General features: G+C 42.5%; 1 protein-coding gene across 10 annotated transcripts in view; it reads left to right on the top strand.

Moving 5' to 3' along the window:
- The window catches only part of ADGRB3 (adhesion G protein-coupled receptor B3), a 626,613-nt gene that overhangs the window by 242,190 nt on the left and 365,534 nt on the right, over positions 1 to 18,889 (top strand). The window contains exon 1 of one of the 10 annotated variants that reach the window (XM_039531248.1): positions 18,016 to 18,150. The exons of the other annotated variants lie outside the window; for them this stretch is intronic. Within the exon in view, the coding sequence (XP_039387182.1) occupies positions 18,138 to 18,150 (13 nt within the window). The 5' untranslated portion in view covers positions 18,016 to 18,137. Of the gene's footprint in view, positions 1 to 18,015; positions 18,151 to 18,889 lie in introns of those variants that run through there. 10 annotated transcript variants of the gene reach the window in all.

Raw genomic sequence — 18,889 nt, 5'->3', positions numbered from 1 at the left:
TTTTCTTTCATTCTAGTTATTTCAAATGCATCCATCACTGTGGTATTTGGATACAGTATCTATTCAGTGGTTTCAGAACTGGTTTAATTCAAATTTAACTGTTACTTTACTATCGTGTTTCTATAACAAGAGTGCAAGTATTATTTAAGATTTCCTAATGTAATAGAATTAAAATCAGCTTGCGCAAAGTGAACAAGTGACACTATCTTAATGTAAAGAAAAAACAAATCCATACGTACCCCCATGGAAATTTACCTAAATAGAGTAATTAAAAACTGTCCTTATGGTCAAAATAAGATACATGCTCTTACGCTGTTCTGAATTGCACTACAATCCAGCCAGGATTAGGGAACCTTTGTTGTCCTCCACCCTCCAGGTGCCTGCAGTGAAAAGAGCTTGGCTGAATCTGAGGATCGGGCCCAGTGTGTTTGTGTGTATGTGATTTCCCTGACTCTAATGAGATTCATCCTTATCTTCTAACCCAGTGATACTCAGACCTCAGTGGTTCAGGAGCCAAATTGGTGATTAACATTACCCAAAAGAGCCACAGTAGTATGAATTCATTGTTTCATTTACTATATATATAAAATTCTCACAGCAAAATGACTGACCAAGTATTATTTTATCACCTACAATTGCTTAATAACACAGTAAAAGCCTCCTGATTAGTTAATAACTTAGATTGGTTAATACTTAAATTACACAGTGTTTTAATATCACATGCTGCAAAGAGCCACAGGAGACACATTAAAGAGCCACTTGCAGCTCATGAGCCCCAGTCTGAGTTCCACTGTGCTAACCCATCCCGGTCAGTGCTGACGTATCTTGCTGGACAGTAGATATTTCTTGAACGTAATTTAATTTGTCTGCTTTTGAAAGTGCATCACATTGCACCCATCAATATTTCGTTCTTAATTCCTCAATGATACTTCTGGGAGGAAATTTATTCTCCTCTCTACTAGTTACTGTAACATTTAGGGCTGGCCTTAGCTATAGACTTTAGTCACTTAGCAGCGTCCAAATAAGCTATTAAAAAGCCCTCACATAAGTACCAACAAAAATGAATAGGGTGGGCCCATTTCAGTATAAACAAATGAGTTTGGCAAGCGGGTACAAATACTTGATAAAAATCGTGTGAGGTAATTAGCACCAGGAAGTCTGGTGAATGAGACAGAGGGCAGGGGTTCGGGTGCCTGAGGTCCTACTCTCAGGACTTCTATTGACTTGCAGTGTGACCTTGGTCAAACAGTGTGCTACTTCTCTCTGCCTCAGTTTCCATAGCAGGGAAGTGAAGATAATGATTCGGTATTTCTCCTGTATTATAAAGCACTTTGAGAGTAGGGGTGAAAATGTGATATGTATCTTAGGGTATGTCTACACTACAAGAGTAGTTCGATTTAACTTAGGTCGAATTTGTGGATTCGACCTTATGAATTCGAATTTGTGTATCCACACTAAGGACACTAATTCGACTTTGTGAGTCCACACTAACGGGGCAAGCGTCGACATTGGAAGCAGTGCATTCTGGGCAGCTATCCCACAGTTCCCGCAGTCCCCGCTTCCCATTGGAATGCTGGGTAGAGCCCCCAATGCCTGCTGGGGGAAAAATGTGTCGAGGGTGGTTTTGGGTAACTGTCGTCATTCAACCGTCACTCCTGCCCTCCGTCCCTGAAAGCGCCGGCGGGAAATCTGTTACCGCACTTTTCTGGTCAGTGACAGTGCGGACGCCACAGCACTGCGAGCATGGAGCCCGCTGCGATCATCGCTGCACTTATGGCCGTTGTCAACTCCTCGCACCTTATCGTCCACCTCTTCCACAGTCAGCTGCTGAGAAATCGGGCGAGGAGGCTCCGGCAGCGCGGTGAGGAAATGAAGTGTCAGAGTGGCACAGACCTCTCACAAAGCACGGGATCCCGCGCCGCGGAGATCATGGTGGCAATGGGTCACGTTCATGCTATGGGACGGTGATTCTGGGCCCAGGAAACAAGCACGGACTGGTGGGACCGCATAGTGCTGCAGGTCTGGGATGAATCACAGTGGCTGCGAAACTTCAGGATGCGTAAGGGCACTTCAGGATGCGTCCAGGTCGTCATAGATGGCTTCGCCGCGATGGGATTCCCAAACTGTGGTGGGGCTATAGATGGGACTCACATCCCTATCCTGGGACCAGCCCACCAGGCCAGCCAGTATATTAACCGAAAGGGCTACTTTTCAATGGTGCTGCAAGCACTGGTGGACCTTAGGGGACGTTTTACCAACATCTACGTCGGGTGGCCGGGCAAGGTTCATGACGCGCGTGTTTTCAGGAACTCTTGTCTGTTTAGACACCTTGTCATAAACAGATAGCTAAGGGTTAAAGTCTGTTTTACCTGTAAAGGTTTTAACAGCAGTACCCTGGACCCCACCTGAAAGATCAGAGACGAGATAATTTCAAATCTCTGTGGGAGGAGCCCTTTGTCTGTTCTTAGTAGTAGAAACTTCTTGAATCTAACAGAGGACAGTCATGTCTCCTCCAAGTTCTCCTGTAGTTTTTCTAATTAAATAGTGAGTATAAATTAGAGAGGCAAATTAGTCTTATATGATTTGATTTATTTATTTTGTGTGTGTTGTAAAAGGAAATGCTTTGTTTCTGTTGCTGATGCTGCTTTTTTGAGAACTGAAGGAGGATTCTCTCCAGAGATTGATAAGGTTATACCCTATATGAGTGTCTTGGGCTCAGCTTGGAGATTCTCTTTTTTTTTTTTTTTTTTTATAATCTTTTTCTTTTCTTTGGACTTGGTTAATTCCTTCCCCTTGAAGGGGAAGGGAAGGGGGGGGGAAGGGGAAGAGTGCTTGTGTGTGTGTCCAGAGGCAAGGAAAATTGCAAGAGCAGGCTGGAGAGAGGGGAGGGGGGTTCCCTCCTCTCTGTGATTGATCTGTGTCCCCAAGGGGGAAATAGGGTGTCCCTGGGATTGGAATTGGTGGTGGGTGGGAGGGAGACCTACCCTAGGATTTTAGGTGGGGGGGGGGGCTGGTGCTGGTCTCCAAACCCCAGTTTCAAGTGAGGAGGGTGCAGACCAGACATGGTAGTTTAAAAGGTAAAGAAACCAAGTCAGGTCCCCACAGTGGAGCCCAACAGTGGGGAGTGGGGTGAGACCGGTGACATGGAGGGCAGAATGGTGGCTCACTTTGAAACCGCCACGTTTCAAGTGAGGTGGTGGACACACCTGCAGGAAGGTAGTTTCTTCCCGGACCACAAAATAAGTGTTGGGGATGTGGAGATGCCTACAGTGATCCTCGGGGACCCAGCCTACCCGCTAATGCCCTGGCTCATGAAGCCCTATACAGGCGCCATGGACAGTGACAAGGAGCTCTTCAACTACCGGCTGAGCAAGTGCAGAATGGTGGTGGAGTGTGCTTTCGGACGTCTCAAGGGGAGATGGAGGAGCTTACTCACTCGCTCGGATCTCAGCGAAACCAATATCCCCATTGTTATTGCAGCTTGCTGTGTGCTCCACAATCTCTGTGAGAGCAAGGGGGAGACCTTTATGGCGGGATGGGAGGTTGAGGCAAATCGCCTGGCTGCTGATGACGCTCAGCCAGATACCCGTGCGATTAGAAGAACCCAGCGGGAAGCGCTGTGCATCCGGGAGGCTTTGAAAGCTAGGTTCCTCAGAGAGCAGGGTAACCTATGACTGTCCAGTCTCTTTACAGAGAAGCTGAACCTGCCCCTGTTTCACTTACTATTGACTTTTTTCAGCGGTTACATACCCCGTTCACCAGGTTTCCCCCCTTCCAACAGACATTTAAAAATAAAGTTATTGGAACATTTTTAATTAACAAAGTTTTCTTTACTAACGAATTCGCGTTAAAGGGTTCAAACAGGGACGCAGACTGTGGTGGGTACAGTGTGCAGTGATGTACAGACCGCTTCTACACTCGAGGACTGACAGGCTCCTGCTCCTACAGCGGTCTCTGGGGGGAGGACGGTTACAGGAGGGTGTGCAGGAAGGGGTAGGTTTGCAGGAAGGGGTGAGGGGTGTGTGGGAAGGGTGAGTAGGTGTAGGGGGATGATGGCTCTGGCTGTGGCTCAGGGCATCGGAGAGGTTCATGGCTAGGGTGGAAGGGCATGGTAAGGGCAGCCTGCCTTGCCATTTGTGGATGCCAGGCGCTCGGCCCCTGGGGCAGCATACACCACCCAGACTGACCTGGGGCAGCAGACACCTCCCAGACTGACCCGGGTGCCTAGTGACTGCACTCTCTGTGTGACCTGCTGTTGATCCTGCCCCCATGTCTGTACCCTGGTAATGGTGGCTGTCCTATGCATTTTACATACCCATATCTACCGTTCACAAAAAATCTTCTGAAAAGAATAATGACAGAAACAGTAATGAACTGCAATCTATTTTTAATACTCAACTACACAGTTGGGGGATGAAACTGGGATTTTGGATTGGGTGAGCCAGGAAGGGAAGCAATTCTCATACTTTAGGGAATGAGAGCTGTTTGGTACATGAGCGCTCTGCTGGGGTGGAGTGACAGTTTTCACGGCCCCTAGCGCCCCTCCTTCTTGTGATTTTGGGTGAGGGGGGGACAGGACTTTGTGGCGGGGGAGGGCGGTTGCAGATACAGTTCAGGGGGGCTCTCTGCTCCTGCCTGCGGTCCTGCAGAACATCCACAAGGCGCCGGAGCGTGTCCGTTTGCTCCCTCATTAGTCCAAGCAGCATTTGAGTCGCCTGCTGGTCTTCCTGCCGCCACCTGTCCTCCCGTTCGCTGTGTGAGCGCTGCTGCTGAGAGAGGGTCTCCCTCCACTGGCTCTGCTGGGCCGCCTCGGCTCTGGAGTAGGCTATCAGTTCAGCGAACATCTCGTCCCGAGTCTTTTTCTTTCGCTGCCTAATCTGAGCCAGCCTCTGTGAGGGGGATGCCGGGGCAGTTCGGGAAAGAGCCGCAGCTGTGTGATGGGAAAAAGGAAGTGATTTCCTTGCAAAGATACATGTTTGCGAACACTGAACACAGTCTAGTCTGTTTCTGTGAACAAGACCATACAGGGCACCTATCTCATGTGCTCTCAGGACAAGTTCGAATTTTCGGCATTCGCTTTCATTGCCTGGGGTCTTGCACTGGAGATCAGACAAGCGGGGCAGGACAGCAGAATCCGTGTAGCAGCCAGGCCTGGTAAGCCATAAACTTTAGGCTGCTTAACAGTTAATGGATAGCAGTGCCCTCCTGCTGCAGGCAATCTGGAAAGCATAAACTCTGACCCTGTTCCAGCCCCTCGCGGCTGTCCCCGGGAAAGATCCCCGTATGCTTTCCCTCTGCAGCCTCCACCACGTGGCTGTTAAACGACGGTCATTGTTATACAAAGGAAAAGTCAAGCATTCACAATAGTAACATTACAGTAATTCCCCTAATTAGATGCAGCAGTCGCCGAGCGAGATCACCCTGAGGCGGGTCACTAGAAGAGACAGAGAGCGCATGCTGCGTGAATCCCTGCACAGACCAGGGCCCTATGCTGCCATGCTCGTCAAGGCAATGCTCCCACTATACCTCAGGATGGCCTGGCGCGGAAGAGTGTGCTTCCACGGAGCACCCAATAAGGCACCTCTCCCCAGGAACCTCCTGCGGAGGCTTTTCGAGTACCTCTACGAGAGCTTCGTGGAACTCTCCCAAGAGGATTTCTGTTCTATCCCTATATGTATTGACCTTCTTTTCATATAGTTTTTATTCCTGTTTTTTAAAAAATAAATGTTTACATGTTTATAGCACTTACCGACTGATCCTTCCCCTGATTCGGAGTCCGGGTTAACGGCCGGGGAGGGTTGGTAGGGGATCTCTGTGAGGGTGATGAATAGATCCTGGCTGTCGGGGAAAGCAGTATTGTAACCGCTGTCGCCTGCCTCGTCCTCCACAAACCCTTCCTCATCTTCCCCATCGGCGAACATCGCCGAGAAACTGCCCGTCGACACTATCCCATCCTCAGAGTCCACGGTCACTGGTGGGGCAGTGGTGGCAGACCCACCGAGAATGGCATGCAGTGCCTCGTAGAAGCGGCATGTCTGGGGCTGGGCTCCGGAGCGTCCGTTTGCCGCTTTGATTTTTTGGTAGCCTTGTCTCAGGTCCTTGATTTTCACGCGGCACTGCGTTGCATCCCGGCTGTATCCTCTGAGTGCCATGGCTTTGGAGACCTTCTCGTAGGTCTTTGCATTCCGTTTTTTGGAGTGCAGCTCCGAAAGCACAGACTCATCGCCCCACACAGCGATCAGATCCAAGACTTCCCGGTCAGTCCATGCTGGGGCCCTCTTTCTACTCTGAGATTGCATGGACTCCTCGCTGGAGAGCTCTGCATCGCTGCCAGTGCTGCTGAGCTCGCCCCGATGTCCAACCAGGAATTGAGATTCAAACTGGCCAGACAGGAAAAGGAATTCAAATTTTCCCAGGGCTTTTCCTGTATGGCTGATCAGAACATCTGAGCTCGGACTGCTGTCCAGAGCGTCAAAACAGTGGTGCACTGTGGGATAGCTCCCGGAGCTACTAAGGTCGATTTCCGTCCACACATAGGCTAACTCGACATAGCCATGTCGAATTTAGCGCTACTCCCCTCGTCGGGGTGGAGTACCGAATTCGAACTAAAGAGCCCTCTAGGTCGAACTAATTAGCTTCCTGGTGTGGACAGTTGCACGGTTAAATCGAATTAACACTGCTAAATTTGACATAAACTCCTAGTGTAGACCAGGCCTTACTTAATTATTATTAATATTATTATACATGTTAGCCCTGCTGTAGAAGTCTATAGCATCATGGCTTCTGAATTCCCAGAGATAAGCAGAGCCTGAGTGTTCTCTTATCAATCTCTAGGAGCTAATAGCTTTTATTAACAGACTCAGTCCCATTCAAACACAAACATTAATTTGATACATTTTAGCATACAGACAGCTGGTGTGTTTTATCCAGCTATACAGCTACTGAGATTAACAGTGTAAAGCAAACTCTGTAACAAATCACAGGTAAAATCAATATACAAGAATACTTTTTCCAGTTTACAGACACATATGTTACCCAAAGTCCCTTGGAAGCACTCCATTCTGAAGACTTTTCCTGGATCCTTCTTATTGTGTAATCTCCCAACAGGGTTTCCCTGTACTAGGCTCCTTCAACCGTCAGGTTACTCATTGCCTGTTTTACAATCTTGGATTCCTATTTTCACTGATGACTTGCAGTCTGGAACTGCCAATCTGCTTCCTGCTACTCCAAGGAATTCATAGAATCATAGAAGATTAGGGTTGGAAGAGACCTCAGGAGGTCATCTAGTCCAACCCCCTGCTGAAAGCAGGACCAACACCAACTAAATCATCCCAGCCAGGGCTTTGTCAAGCCGGGCCTTAAAAACTTCTAAGGATGGAGATTCCACCACCTCCCTAGATAACCCCTTTCAGTGCTTCACCACCCTCATAGTGAAACAGTGTTTCCTAATATCCAACCTAGACCTCCCCCACTGCAACTTGAGATCATTGCTCCTTGTTCAGTGATCTGCTACCACTGAGAACAGCCTAGCTCCATCCTCTTTGGAGCCCCCCTCGAGGTAGTTGAAGGCTGCTATCAAAACCGCCCCCGCACTCTTCTCTTCTGCAGAATAAACAAGCCCAGTTCTCTCAGCCTCACCTCATAAGTCATGTGCCCCTGCCCCCTGATCATTTTTGTTGCCCTCCGCTGGGCTCTCTCCAATTTGTCCACATCCTTTCTGTAGTGGGGGGGGGGGGGCAAAACTGGATGCAATGCTCCAGATGTGGCCTCACCAGTGCCAAATAGAGGGGAATAATCACTTCCCTCAATCTGCTGGCAATGCTCCTAGTAATGCAGCCCAATGTGCTGTTAGCCTTCTTGGCAACAAGGGCACACTGCTGACTCATATCCAGCTTCTACTCCACTGTAATCCCCAGGTCCTTTTCTGCAGAACTGCTGCTTAGCCAGTCGGTCCCCAGCCTGTAGCAGTGCATGGGATTCTTCCGTCCTAAGTGCAGGACTCTGCACTTGTCCTTATTGAAACTCATCAGATTTCTTTTGGCCCAATCCTCCAATTTGTCTAGGTCACTCTGGATCCTAACCGTACCCTCCAGCATATCTACCTCTCCCCCCAGCTTAGTGTCATCCATGAACTTGCGGAGGGTGCAATCTATCCCATCGTCCCGATCAGGGGTCAGCAACCCCTGGTTCGCGGCTCGCCAGGGTAAGCACCAGGCCAATGGGGGTGGCAGGAAGCGGCGCGGGTGAGGGATGTGCTGGCTGTGGCTTCCTGCCACCCCCATTGGCCTGGGACGGCGAACCGCGGCCAATGGGAGCCGTGGTCCGCCAAACCTGCCGACGCGGCAGGTAAACAAACTGGCCCGCCCCGCCAGGGTGCTTACCCTGGCAAGCCACATGCCAGAGGTTGCCGACCCGTGGTCCAGATAATTAATAAAGATGTTGAACAAAATTGACCCCAGGACCAACCCCTGGGGCACTCCGCTTGATACTGGCTGCCAACTAAACATCGAGTCATTGATCACTATCTCTTGAACCTGACAATCTAGCCAGCTTTCTATCCACCTTTATAGTCCATTCATCCAATCCATACTTTTTTAACTTGCTGGCAAGAATATTGTGGGAGACCGTATCAAAAGCTTTGCTAAAGTCAAGATATATCACATCCACTGCTTTCCCCATATCCACAGAGCCAGTTATCTCATCATAGAAGGCAATCAGATTGGTCAGGCATGACTTGCCCTTGGTAAATCCATGTTGACTGTTCCTGATCACCTTCCTCTCCTCCAAGTGCTTCAAAATGGTCTCCTTGAGCACCTGCTCCATGATTTTTCCAGGGCCTGAGGTAAGGCTGACCAGTCTGTAGCTCCCCGGATTCTCCTTCTTCCCTTTCTTAAAGATTGCACTATATTTGCCTTTTTCCAATTGTCCGGGACCTCCTCTGATCTCCACAAGTTTTCAAAAGATAATGGCCAATGGCTCTGCAATCACATCAGCCAATTCCCTCAGCACCCTCAGGTGCATTATATTTGAAACCATGGACTTGTGCATGTCCAGCTTTTCTAAATAGTCCTTAACCTGTTCTTTCACCACTGAGTGCTGCTCACCTCCTCCCCTTACAGTGTTGCCCAGGACTGTAGTGTGTGAGCTGACCTTGTCTGTGAAGACTGAGGCAAAAAAGGCATTGAGTACTTCAGCTTTTTCCACATCATCTGTCATTAAGGATCCCACACTTTCCCTGACCTTTTTCTGTTGCTAATATATCTGTAGAAACCCTTCTTGTTACCCTTCACATCCCTTGCTAGCTGCAACTCCAGTTGTGTTTTGGCCTTCCTGATTACACCCCTGCATGCTTGAGCAATAGTTTTATACTCCTTCCTAGTTATCCGACCAAATTTCCACTTCTTGTAAGCTTCCTTTTTGTGTTTAAGCTCACCAAAGATTTCAGTGTTAAGCCAAGCTGGTTGCCTGCCATATTTGCTATTCTTTCTGCACATCAAGATGGTTTGTTCCTGCACCCTCAGTAAGGCTTCTTTGAAATACAGCCAGCTCTCCTGGACTCCTTCTCCCCTCATATTCCCTTCCATTCCCTTCCCTTCCAATTATTCCAATATTCCCTTCTCTTCCATTCCTGTTCCCTTCCATTAGTTTTGCCTGGGTATTACTGCTGGAGTTAAGTTTTATTTGTGCCAAACCTGGCATTTTTAGTCCTTTCTTTCCAGAGCTTCTCACTCTGCCAGCCTAGTTTTTTGCTATCAGATCTGGTCCTTCTTGCATATTCCAGCAAACTTGCTGAGTCCTGCCATAGATGTGGGATAGGAACAATACTGCCTGAGATTTCCAAATAATTTGAAAGGCCCTTCCCCTGAATGCCAAGTGACTCTCTCATGGAATTATAAAAATCATCTATACATACATGCAGTATTGAAATATATATGCAGATGACTACATTAAACATTGGCATAATAATGAAAATAGTAAATGGGCAACAGCACTAAAATATTTTCCCCTGGTTAGTCTTTTACTTAGAATATAATAATATTTGCCCTTTACTAAGCAGCAAATCTAGCCCTTACCTCTGCAGGCATGGGGGTTCAATGGAACACCATTTGGACAAGCTATAAGGTTTCAAAAATTCTAGATGTAAAAGATAGATGTACATTTGTGGATATAAATGAGAGGCAACATGGTTTGATGGACAGAGCATGGGGTTAGGAGCCAGACCCTCCCGAGTTATAATTCTGGCTCAACCTTTTGAGTCACTGTGTGCCACTGGATGAATCCTGGATTAACCTTTCTGGTCTGATTCTGCTTTCACTTACATAAATTTTACACTGGTGTAATTCCATTGACTTCAATTTCTTTTCATTTGACTGGCATAAGTGAAATTAAGCCGTTTGTATCTGTTTTCCTGGAAGTTAAAAAAATGGGGAGAGGGAGTAGGGTAGAGAAAATAATACTTGTCTACTCTACTGATGGGAATAATCAGTGAGGTGAAAATTTATTAGTAAATAGTTGTGAAACATATTGGATAAGTAAAGTGCTTTATAAGTGCTAATTATTATTACAAACATGGGGGCTGCTTGCATTTAGTTTTTGGGTAGTTTTTTTAGAAGGCATCTGTTATATAAAAAATTACCTCTTTATGTCCTTTGGGAGTTTCTAATATTCAAAATTTGCAGATTAAGTGGAGGGCAGGCATGGAAACACCTTTTCTGTGGCCTAAACTTCATACATTGCTGCCATGTGGCAGCAACCTATTTCCCAAAATTAGCTCATATTCACCCAGACTTTCCTTAAGATTTTTAGAAATATTATACATATGTTGGAATGAGGCCATTCATATATCCATGTCTTATGTGGATGTGCTCTGTAATGATCCTGGGAAGCAAGCAGCTGTCTCTGAGGATGTAATACCTTATGACTCAATGCATACGAGTTCATTCAGTCTTAGGAGGCCTGCTGCAGCAGCAGTTAGAAACACGGTATTAAAACTAATCAAACATTTATTTTGAATCCTGGGGTCACTTGCATGGTTTGTAGTGGAATTTAACACCAATATGTCAAGCAAATTGCTACTTTTTTAACCCAAATTGTATTTTCATTTACAAATAAATTATTTTATAAACATGATTTTTTATAACTACTTTATTTCCTCTGTGGATATGATTGAACTCAGTCTGAAATAGCAAATGTCCAGAAGGATTTTTTTTCTTAATTTGTTCTCAGAGCCAACTCATGATGATTAGCCTTGGTTTGCATGTGTCAGGTCAGGGCTCAGTTTCATAACATGTTCTGCTTCTGAGCTAGCAGAAAATAGAAGTGCCACAGAGTGTAGTGCTGCTTCTGGGAAATGGAACCTTGTGTGTTTCAACTCTGGCTTTTTTTGGTTACTTAGCATGTGAGTGGAACTGAGGAACTAATTCATAGTGCATTATTTCTATAGTGAATTTAGCTTGTATTTCTGTTTGTGAAATTTTAGCTACCAACTTATGGTTTTATCGAAAATGAATTCACTATTTGAAGTTATTTGTTGAATTCTCTTTGAAAAACATTAATCTAGTAATCATTGATCAACATTTTATTGTGAGTGTTTGATTTTCAAAATACATCAGGGGTTGGTAGTTTTGACTAGACATTTGTTGCATAGTTTTAATTTTGATCTCTGATTGGATAATTCATGCAACATGGTAACCCATACAATTAGGTCTCCAGAGAATCATATTTATCAATTCAATATTTTCTTACCTTAAATGTTCCATTATGTTTGCTTGAATGCAATTTTTCTGAGAACATTCCAGGTGACCCAGGTGTTAGACTATTTGTGTACAGCAAACACATGAGAGGTACAAACACAACTTGAAGCAAATTCAGTTTTTTATTGAGAACATTCTGACATAAATAAAAAAATATTTGCTCAGCTTCTATGCTGAGCTTCTTTGTCAGTCTACTCTTATTCAGCCCTTCCTGGCCAGAAGAGAGAGGTTATGAAGTAAGAATGTTATGGATGTATGTGTGTATGTGCACATGCGGTCACTTATAGAGAGAATGAGAAGATGGAGGGATCATTACTAATTACTGTTGAGAAAAGAAAAACTTTCAGAAAAAGCAAATGGGCCCTCCAAAGTTATAAACCACTACTAAAATGAGCTATGATGTATATACCAGTTGATCTTTATAATGCTGAATTAAGAATATGTAAAATCTAGGGCTGTCAAGAGATTTAAAAAGTTAATGATGATTAATCAGACAAAAAAATTAATCGCTATTAATCATGAGATTTAATCGCTATGTTAAACAATAGAATACCATTTATTTAAATATTTTTGGATGTTTTCTACATTTTCAAATATATTGATTTCAATTACAATACAGAATACAAAGTGTGCAGTGCTCACTTTATATTTATTTTTATTACAAATATTTATGATGTAAAAAACAAAAGAAATAGTATTTTTCAATTCACCTAATAAAAGTACTGTAGTGCATTCTCTTTATTATGGAAGATGAACTTACAAATGTAGAATTATGTACAAAAAAACTGCATTAAAAATAAAACAATGTAAAACTTTAGAGCCAACAAGTCCACTCTGTCCTACTTCTTGTTCAGCCAATCACTCAGACAAACAAGTTTGTTTACAATTGCAGGAGGTAATGCTGCACACTTCTTGTTTACAATGTCACTTGTAAGTGAAAATAGGCATTCACATAGCTCTGTTGTAACCAGCATTGCAAGATATTTACATGCCAGATGCGCTAAAGATTCATATGTTCATTCATGCTTCAACCACCCTTCCAGGGGACATGCGTCCATGCTGATGATGGGTTCTGTTTGATAAGATCCAAAGCAGTGCAGACCAACGCATATTCACTTTCCTCATCTGAGTCAGATGCAACCAGCAGAAGGTAGTTTTTCTATTGTGATGGTTTGGGTTCTGTAGTTTCCACATTGGAGCGTTGCTATCTTTAGAAATCTCACATTGGTACCTTCTTTGCATTTTGTCAAATCTGCAGTGAAAGTGTTCTTAAAATGAACAACATGTCATCCAAGACTGCTATTACATGAAATATATGGCAGAATGCAGGTAAAACAGAGCAGAGGACATACAATTCTCCCCCAAGGAATTCAGTCACAAATTTAATTAATGCATTATTTTTTAATGAGTGTAATCAGCATGGAAGCATGTCCTCTGGAATGATGGCCAAAGCGTGAAGAGGCATACGAATGATTAGCATATCTGGCATGTAAATACCTTGCAATGCCTTATACAAAAGTGTCATGCAAATGCCTGTTCTCACTTTAGGGTGTCATTGTAAATAAGAAGAGGGCAGCATTATCTCCTGTAAATGTAAACAAACTTGTTCATCTTAGCAATTGGCTGAACAAGAAGTAGGACTGAGTGGACTTGTAGGCTCTGAAGTTTTACATTGTTTTGTTTTTGTGTGCAGTTATGTAACAAAAAAACCCTACATTTGTAGGTTTCACTTTCACGACAAAGAGATTGCACTACAGTACTTGTATGAGGTGAATTGAAAAATACTATTTTTTATCATTTTTACAGTGCAAATATTTATAATAAAAATAATATACACTTTGATTTCAATTACAACACACAATACAATATATATGAAAATGCAGAAAAACATTCAAAATATTTAATAAATTTCAATTGGTATTCTATTGTTTAACAGTGCAATTAAAACTGTGATTATTACGATTAATTTTTTTGAGTTAATAGCATGAGTTAACTGTGGTTAATCGACAGCCCTAATATAAATTAAAGCATGGGGAAACTTCTTTCTTACAAGGTACTTCTATTGCTACACATGCTATTACAAGTTGCTTTTGGCTTACATTAGATCTGTCTCTGGTTATTTTTGTGTTTTACCATAATAAAATTGGGAACTAATAAAAGCTATCGCTGTACTTAATCAGTGATATCTCTTGTTTCTCCCTCTTCCCATCCTCTCAGACTTAGCACTTAATTGTTCTATTTCACTGATACATTGTGATATCTCATGAGGTGGCCATGTCTTGAGACTATCTGGTTCACCAGGATCTATACAATACTTTGTTCTATAATTCAGCAATATTTCATTTCTTAATGAACCTGCAGTGGCAAGAGTAGTAGTATTAATCCAGCAATGGTTGTTAGAGCTAATGGGTTCACCATGCAATTTGAGGTATACAAGTTCTTGAACCAGCTACTGATGTATGATGAATGCATACCCCATATAATTATTCCTTTTTTTGAATAATTTTATGAAGGTCTGTGTATCTGTCTCTTTATCTGAGGAGCAAGATTAAAGGTCTTGTTGTGATCTCTAATTATTTATACATTTTTAATACAGGTTTTTTTTCCTGATCAAAATATGAAGTTGTATTCTGATATCAAAATATGAGTGTGTATCTGAAATCAAACCACGCAATTTTGGTAGCACACATCCAATTACAGTAATGCTAACCAGAGTTGAAGGAGTTAAGCACAATGTATGGAACTGAGAATAAAATTTCCAGACTAGAGGAATGCATAGAGAAAATGATATATATCCTTAATGCAAATGCGGGCATATTGATTGTCAAAAATACTGGTACATGTACCATCCTGACATTCCTTAAAGTGAAGGTGCCGTATAATACACAAAATATAAAATACACCTTATCATTTAAGTTTGTTATAACTGAAAAAATATCCAAACACTTTGTGAATAGGTTTCAGTAATAACTTCCTATTGCATGCAAACTTTACATAAGGTGCTTTGTTTTTAACATCTGTGAAAAGATTGTATAAAATTTAAAAAATTTCCTGGTGTCTTAAGGACCTAAGTTTCATGTTCAAAAATAGATGTGAACATCAGTGGTACTTAGGAACGTAAGTGCCTAAGTCAACTTTGAAATGGGACTTAGGTATTTTTTAAACTTGTACCCTTTTTGTCTTTTCAGGTTTTAATATTTCTAACTTCTGATATCTTAGTTCAGAGTAACTCTAGGATATTTTGTTTGCAGTGTTGTTATAGCCACATTGGTCCCAAGGTGGGTTATATAATATCGTTTATTGGGCCAACTTCTGTTGCTGAAAAAGACAAACTTTTGAGCTGCAAAGAGCTCTTCTTCAGGTTTGTCTAGGCTATTTTGTAAATTAGAAGAGATGATATAACTGTGTCAGCTAAATTAACAGTTTCTGAGAATCCTTTACATGAAGTTAGGTCATGTCTTAACGGACATTGGCTTCCCATTTCTGATCATTATATTTATAACATAAAAATATTATAGCACTGAATGCTAAAGATAGCAATCTGATTGTAAGTGTTCATCTAACTGTAAATTTTATTTGGTGTCGGACTTAAGGGAAGTATTCTAAAAGTGCCCACAGTCCAGATTTTCACTATCATTAAGGTCCTCTTTGTGTAGACATGAATCATAAGGTATCTTTGTCCCATTATGTCCATAAAAACAACCCAGCAGAGTCTGCCTTCACAATCCAGATCTAACTTTACCCTTTAGTGACAGAACTTATTCTATTTAACATTTAACTCTTTGAAAATAAAGGAAGCATCACAAAAATAAATACCACCACCACTGGTAGCAAAACCCCCCCACAATGGATTGAATAGCTAGCCCTAAATTGAGTCCCTCCAGGTCAGAGTCAAGGCACACTGGCAGACTAGTGCAGAGAACCTTGTGTTCTGGATAAAAATAGTGGTCAGTCTCCGATACTGTCAATGTAAATCTATTTAATGAATATTAAATTCAGTTTTTAAAGTAAAATATGAAAAAGTGAATGAATAAATAAAATCCTAACGACAGCTTTCCCATCTCTGTTAGTAGAGGAAGGTATATATTGTTGCATGTGAGAATGTGGGGCTGGCTAAAGAGTCATTTGGGACCAGTGATATGCATACTGATAACATCAGAAGCCTTGCTTACCTCCAGGAGGATAGGTAAGACATCTGTGCTGTGACCTTCTGAAAAAAAAAATGACACTGGCTGGTCCACAATGTGAGTGTGTATATATTAAGCCAAATCCTAAAGACCCTTATTCAGATCCAGATTGGGCTAGCGATGTTATGTGCCTGAAAGGTGCCTTCCTTGTGTGGCTGTCACTGCTCCGATGAGAAAGAAGGGATTAATACCTCCATGGTACCATTCTCCACTTTTCTTGAGAGGCCACAGAAGACTCTTTATTGAGTCCAGACCTGTACAGGGAGGAGGCAGGGTCTACTTGTGAAGTGCAGAAGCATTGGGTGGTGGCATGCGGGAGACAAATATTGTCCCCTCACTGGTTAAACAGAGATTCCCACAGAACTCCATTACAGCTTAGGGGTCTATTACTTCATTTATTATTAATTATTATTATATTATTATTTCATTATTTATTTATTTATTTATTATTTCAGCCTGCATGCCATGGTGGGGAAATCCTCTTTCATGGTGTTCCCAAGGGAAGCCATGATATGAATCCCTGACAGCCTGGTTCCAGTGGAACTTCAATGCTATGGAGTGGAAGTGAGGAATGGTGCTCTAGAGATTTTACTCAGGCCCTATTTAGGAAAAAACCCTTTGAAATTAATGGGGATTTTGCTTTAGCAAGACCTGTAAGTCATTTTGTAACAAAAAAAGCAGTGGAAAGAGCTACAATTCTCCAATTTATTGCAAAACTTTGCTGTGTAAATAAATACACATCCTGCCATCTAGTGACAAGAAAAATTTTTTTGTACTGACCAGCCGTGGGTGTGATTAGAAACACACGTTGCAAAGATTAATCCCACGCCCAAACCTGCAAATGCTGAATGCTGTACCTACTTTAGTTATGGCAGAGTCTGGATAAGGGGCTACGGAAGAAGAAAATGTGCGCAAACCTTTTCAAAGCTTCTTGCAGCCTGAAATAGACTGAATCTACTGAAATAAATAGAGCCCAGAAAATCTGTGGATATCCCCATTATGTCCACGGATATCTGTGGACCATGTTTAGAGATCGCAGATCAGACGCGGATAAAAATGTTGTATCCGTGCAGAGTTCTAGAAATAAATGAGTTGTTTTGCTGGAAAGTTCGTGGTGCAATATGGCTTTTTATCCTGGCTCCTTCCACATTTCTCCACCCCACATCCCATTTTGCAGTTATTTTGTGCACCTTCTGTGTAGGACCATATTTATGCTGGTGTGGGATGCATACTAAGATGCTTGTGCATAGAATTTGAAGGTAGGTTTTGTAGAAAGTTAATACATGTAAGCTCCTGGCAGCAAGAACTTTAGGATTTGGCCTTTAGTCCATACTAAGGAGGAAAGAGTAATTGCACTATTTACATTTTGGGATCATGAAGAAATAACATAAGGGTGATACAATACCCTGGAGGGCACAGGAGAATGCCATGGCCGAGAAAACAAAATGACAGATTGTCAAGAGTCGCTTATTTGTGAAGTGCTGATCACTTCTTGCGATTTGCTGCGTACCCTTTACTTTCACTTGAGTTCAGTGAGAATTGGGGATGCTTTAGCACCTCACAGGATGAGGTTCTAAAAAAGTAACACTAGACTTCTCTGCATCACTTTTCCAGCTCAGCAGATCTTTCATACTGGAGTCACAGCTTTTATGTCGAACAATGCCATATTTTCTTTTGTGAGCTGTCCATTTAACAATTCCATGATGCATATTATGTAGAGAGTAGCACACAGATAACAGTGAGAAATAAATCTATATTCTGGGGTTCTAATGACGTAGTGGAAATCATGAGCGCAAAGCTCAAGTGATTTGTTGTGTCATCTGATCTCCCAGATGTATGTGTAGCCTGCTTGCAAAACTGCCTAAACAGCCCAGGCATAAAATCTACTTGGCTGTACTATACCTTAATTTTGATGATGATAGAAAAAAAATTTCATGATATATTATCCACCAGTCAGAAGGAAAATACTAGCCATTGGTGAGTAGAATTTTGCAAAGCTGTTATCTAGTTTTGTATTGCACAGTTTTCCTTCTTTGCATTTTTGTACTATTAACAGATGTTTTCTTCTTTGTTCCTACAGAGAGCACATGGCACCTCTCCTATAAATGCCTACACTGACGTCAAGATTTTAGCTTCTCACTTAAAAATATGAAATAAAAAGATTACTAAATAGGAATAAAAACTCCCATAACATATCATGAAAAGTAAAGGTAATGACAATGAGGCTGCAGATAAACAATGTTAAAGTTAACACCTGCTCTGAAGCTTTCCCATATTCAAAAGCTGCTGTTATAATTTTTCGCTATCAAAAGTCATGGGACCATGTTATCACACTTTGGAGTTATAAATGAAAGAAAATTATCAAGCCACATCCAGATTGATGGATCTGGATTTGATGTGGCTAAAACCGAGCTAATTCCTGGCCTTTTCACTTGTAACTGAGATGACATCACATTGCTGGGAGGTACTTAAATTCCAATGCACATGAAAAAGCTAATGCCAGCAGTGTGAAATACGTGTAGAGTGGCTATTCCTTTAGAACCTCTACAACAGGAGCCTGGAGCATGTTATGCTATGTTGTGGCCTAGGGTTTAGTAGATGTGATCTATATGTTTATACATATACATTTCCTGACCTGGCAATGGTCTATTCACAGTCTTCAACAAACACAATTTCCGCTCCTGTATTTGTAGATTGTGGAGGCGTTTCTGTATGGGATTGGTTCCAGACAGAACATGGAAGTATATTACCATTATAGTGCAAAATGTCAAAGCTTTTTGGGTGGTTTATACAGCATGGGTTTAATCCAGAGCTAGTTACAGGCAGCAGAAAGATTCTCATTAACTTCAGTGGGCTTTGGACCTGGTGATATATCTGTCCTCCGGGGTGAGAGAAAGCCTTGTTTATGATTCAAGGCAATGGTTTAATGCAGTATTTTAATTCACATTA

Source organism: Mauremys reevesii, linkage group 3 (assembly GCF_016161935.1).
Source record: "Mauremys reevesii isolate NIE-2019 linkage group 3, ASM1616193v1, whole genome shotgun sequence".
NCBI lineage: Eukaryota > Metazoa > Chordata > Testudines > Geoemydidae > Mauremys > Mauremys reevesii.
This window is presented reverse-complemented; position numbering and strand designations above follow the sequence as displayed.